The 4,047-nt window shown below is 37.5% G+C and overlaps 1 protein-coding gene across 1 annotated transcript; it reads left to right on the top strand.

The window, feature by feature from the left end:
* The first annotated feature begins 1,075 nt into the window (after positions 1-1,075).
* On the top strand, positions 1,076-3,560 carry LOC113838836 (zinc finger protein OZF-like). Its single transcript, XM_035453854.1, has 2 exons — positions 1,076-1,130; positions 2,239-3,560. The coding sequence occupies exons 1-2, from the start codon at positions 1,076-1,078 to the stop codon at positions 3,558-3,560; spliced, it is 1,377 nt and encodes a 458-aa protein (XP_035309745.1).
* Positions 3,561-4,047: the final 487 nt, after the last annotated feature.

Here is a 4,047-nt window from a genome sequence, read left to right as displayed (position 1 = left end):
ATTATTTGCCTGTGAACTATGAATTATGCCTTCCTTTATCTGCCACTTTTCTGTGTAATGGAATGGCAAGGGTCCTAAGGTCCAAACACAGAAAGTGAGCATGTTAGAATAGAATCGTGTAAAATCAAAGAATGCACAGAATTAAAGCGCTGTATGTCATCATGATCTACAGGTAAAGCAATTAAAGCACATTTCCTCGCCATAAGTATTCCTTCTGATTCATGTACATTCTGACCCTGTGGGACATAAGCATAGCATCCATAACAGATAATAACAATGTCCAGACTTTCAATGTGTGTAGTTTTGTGTATAGGGCTTGTGAGCCTGTTGTGTCAAACCATTTTCACTGAGGTAGAACATTCATTATAAAAGATGACTATATTAAAGTCATCGATTTGATTAAGAGTGTTCATCATCTACACCCCTAAATTCCTCTAGTCTTCTTACCTACAGTAATGCACCTAGCCAAACAATCTCTTGTTTCAGGATCTGTTGACATTCAAGGATGTGTCTGTGGACTTCTCCCGAGAGGAGTGGCAATGCCTGGACACTTCTCAGAGGGCTTTGTACGTTGATGTGATGTTGGAGAATTACAACAACTTGGTCTCTGTGGGTAAGAACATTTTGCTTTAAAATTCATAACTAATACCTTGTATGTATTGGCACTATTGGTTGTACACTCTATGTTAAGTTGCCTTAGAAGCAGCAGGAATTCCTGGAAATTTTGGAAGAAGAAAAGAACCTTTTGATGGGACTTTGGGTTTTTTTTCTTTCCATTGTGCATGTAAAATGTGTCAACCATGCCTCATTTTGATTCCATAATGCATTCAAAAAATTAGAATCATATAACATTTATACCCATATATTAAAGCTCTACATCTCTAGTTATATGTAACATGGTACAATACTAAGAAAAATCTCAAGATGAACACACTTTAAATTCCCCTAAAGTTCTTGAAGATTCTGACAGGAAATAGCACCTGGAAAACATACCGACATTGCTCTACCCTATGTTCTCTTCATGTGCTGAGCAAATTATTTTGTTAGATATCTGAATTCTTTCACAAAATTGCACATGGCCACGGGATACTTCACAAAGCTTGTGGATTCTTGTATTCAACGTAGGCCTGGTAAGCTTTTGGGAGCAAATGAGATACCCCTGGGATGTAGAGTGGAGAGAATGCAGAGTAGGCTTAGGAATGAGCAAGACAACAGTGAATTCTTCTGGTAAAAGTGAAAACAAGAGCTGAGAATGCTATTGCCATGTTCAATTCTACTTGAAAAGATTTCTGATCATTACTTTTAGTGTAGCTTTCTGCTACCTGGTTGCATTGTGAAAGTTGTAACTACTACAAGAGCAAATAACACCTTAACTATGATGAGCAGTACAAAGTGTAATTGGATTTAATGTGCTTGACATCAGATTAGAATAGTTGTACAAATTATAAGCCTAATTTGGGTGCAAGAAAAAGGATTTTTCTTTAATAGCCTTCCTTGATGTCTGTCTTGATATTGATCCTTCATTTTCTTCCTAGTAGACAATAGACAGACTTCCTTCTGCAAACTCTCTCAGGAGCTGGTGTACTGGCTAGGCTCAAATAACCCTAAGAAGAAAGTTAAGAAGCACAGCACCATGAGGAGCTCAGACAATGGAGAACATAAATATCCAATAGCTGCCCTTGAGATCCCTGTCTCAAATGATCTGAGGCCCTGATATCTGGCAGAATACTGCCTTTCCTTCTGCTACTTTAAAGAATCTAATATGTTTTTCCAGGGGGAAAGTAAACCCTGTGATATTTTAACTAAGACTGTTTTTTAAGAAATTTGGTCTTATGAACACTACTCTTCATTGCCTCTCAATAAGTATGAGTACAGTGAACCTGGGATTGGATTGAATACTTCTTCATCAGTTTCAGAAGATTTATTTAAAGATAAACACATGTATTCTATATTTAATGAGTCAATGAGCACATCTCAAAGCTTACTATTTCTCTTCACTTTCCTGATCCATCTGGTGCCATTACATATTTTCAATAAGGATGAGATGTCAGTTGTGATTCACTGACATTAAAGACTACCAGTCTGATTTGGAGATAACACATTAAATTTCAGTTTAAGAAAAATATCTAAGTGCTTGCTGGTTGAATTTCACAAATGAGAGAGCTAAGAGAGATGGTCATTTATCAGATGTTTCATTTTGGAACAATTCCTAATCATATAACCTGAATCATTTTGCAGAGAACTATTACATTTGTGATCCTGTCCATCAACATAAGAAGACTGAAAAGAAGTCTTGTCAGTGTACTGAATTTGGCAAAATTCTTCATGACCCCTCCACATGTGCTCTTTTCCGAATGAGAGAAACCACAGAAAATTCTAATGACTATAGCTGCAGTAGTCCTGGGGAAGCCTCTCTTGACTTATCAAATGCAGATAGACATGAAAACATGCACACTGGAGAACAACCTTGCACTTCTAAAGACTGTGAGGAATCCTTAAATTTGAGTTCCAGCATTACTGAAGATCACAGACTCTTTACCACAAAGCAAGAACACAGAGAGGAAGAATATGATAAATGTTTTAACACTACATGTACTCAAATGCAACAACCAAACTACACTGGAGAGAAACCATACCAGTGTGAGCAATGTAAGAAATGCTTCACTACTGCCTTCTACCTGATTGTGCATCACAGAATTCATACAGGAGAGAAGCCTTACACATGTAAGTACTGTGACAAGCCCTTTGTTATGAAGTCAAGTCTTACAAAACATGAGAGAATTCATACCGGAGAGAAGCCTTACACATGTGAAGATTGCAACAAGTCCTTTAATGTGAGTTCAAATCTTACACTGCATAAGAGAATTCATACAGGAAAGAAGTCTCACAAATGTCAGGTCTGTGACAAATCCTTCACTACTAGGTCAAGTCTTACACTGCATCAGAGAATTCACACTGGAGAAAAGCCTTACACCTGTAAGGACTGTGACAAATCCTTTATTGTGAAGACAAAACTTAAACAGCATCAGAGAATTCACACTGGAGAAAAGCCTTACACCTGTAAGGACTGTGGCAAATCCTTTGCTGTGAAGTCAACACTTACAGAGCATCAAAGAATCCATACTGGAGAGAAACCTTACACATGTAATTACTGTGACAAATCCTTTACTGTGAGGTCAACTCTTACAGTGCATGAGCGAATTCACACAGGACAGAAGCCTTACAAATGTCAGGAATGTGACAAATCATTTACTACTTGCACATATTTTAGAGAACACCAGAAAATTCATACTGGAGAGAAATCTTATAAATGTGGAGAATGTGGCAAATGTTTTACCACATGCACATATCTCCGAAAACATAAGAAAATCCATGCTGGAAAGAAACCTTACAAATGTGAAGAATGTGACATAGCCTTTGTCCACAGTTCAAATCTTAGAAAACATTGGAGAGTCCATACTGGAGAGAAACCATACACATGTTCACCATGTGAAAAATCATTTTCCTCCAAGAGAAATCTTAGTACACATCAGAGAGCCCATACTGGAAAGAAAACATAAAAAAATGTCTGTGGTAGACTTTGGGGAACTCATTTGAGGGCCTTGCCCTCCCTGGGGAGTGGAGAGGGGATGGCTAGAGGCAGGTGGGATGTTGGGGTCGAGGGAAGGGAGAGGGAGCAGGGATTGACATGTGAAGCAAGCTTGTTCCTAATTTGAACTAATAAAAGAATTTTTAAAAATATCTGTAAAGTGACAAATCTTGGCCTACATAAAAGAAAAATTTTAGAACACCTCAGATAGTTCACATGGGAGAGAGAGGTATTACAGATACAGAAATGTAAGTAGATGTTTGGTAGCTGTTCATAGCTTAGAACACATCAGAAAATTCATAAAACAGACAAACTTCACCAAAGTTAAGATTGCAGCATTATTATATCCACCATTCAAATATTAGAAGACATCAGAGTTTATACTGAACAGAAAACCACCATTGTAAATCATGTGACATAGCATTTATACAGTATTCTTGACTTACAAATCCAAGGTA

The sequence above is a fragment of the Cricetulus griseus genome, unplaced genomic scaffold, assembly GCF_003668045.3.
Source record: "Cricetulus griseus strain 17A/GY unplaced genomic scaffold, alternate assembly CriGri-PICRH-1.0 unplaced_scaffold_43, whole genome shotgun sequence".
Lineage (NCBI taxonomy): Eukaryota > Metazoa > Chordata > Mammalia > Rodentia > Cricetidae > Cricetulus > Cricetulus griseus.
Note: the sequence above shows the minus strand (reverse complement) of the source record. Positions and strands in the feature narration are given on the sequence as shown.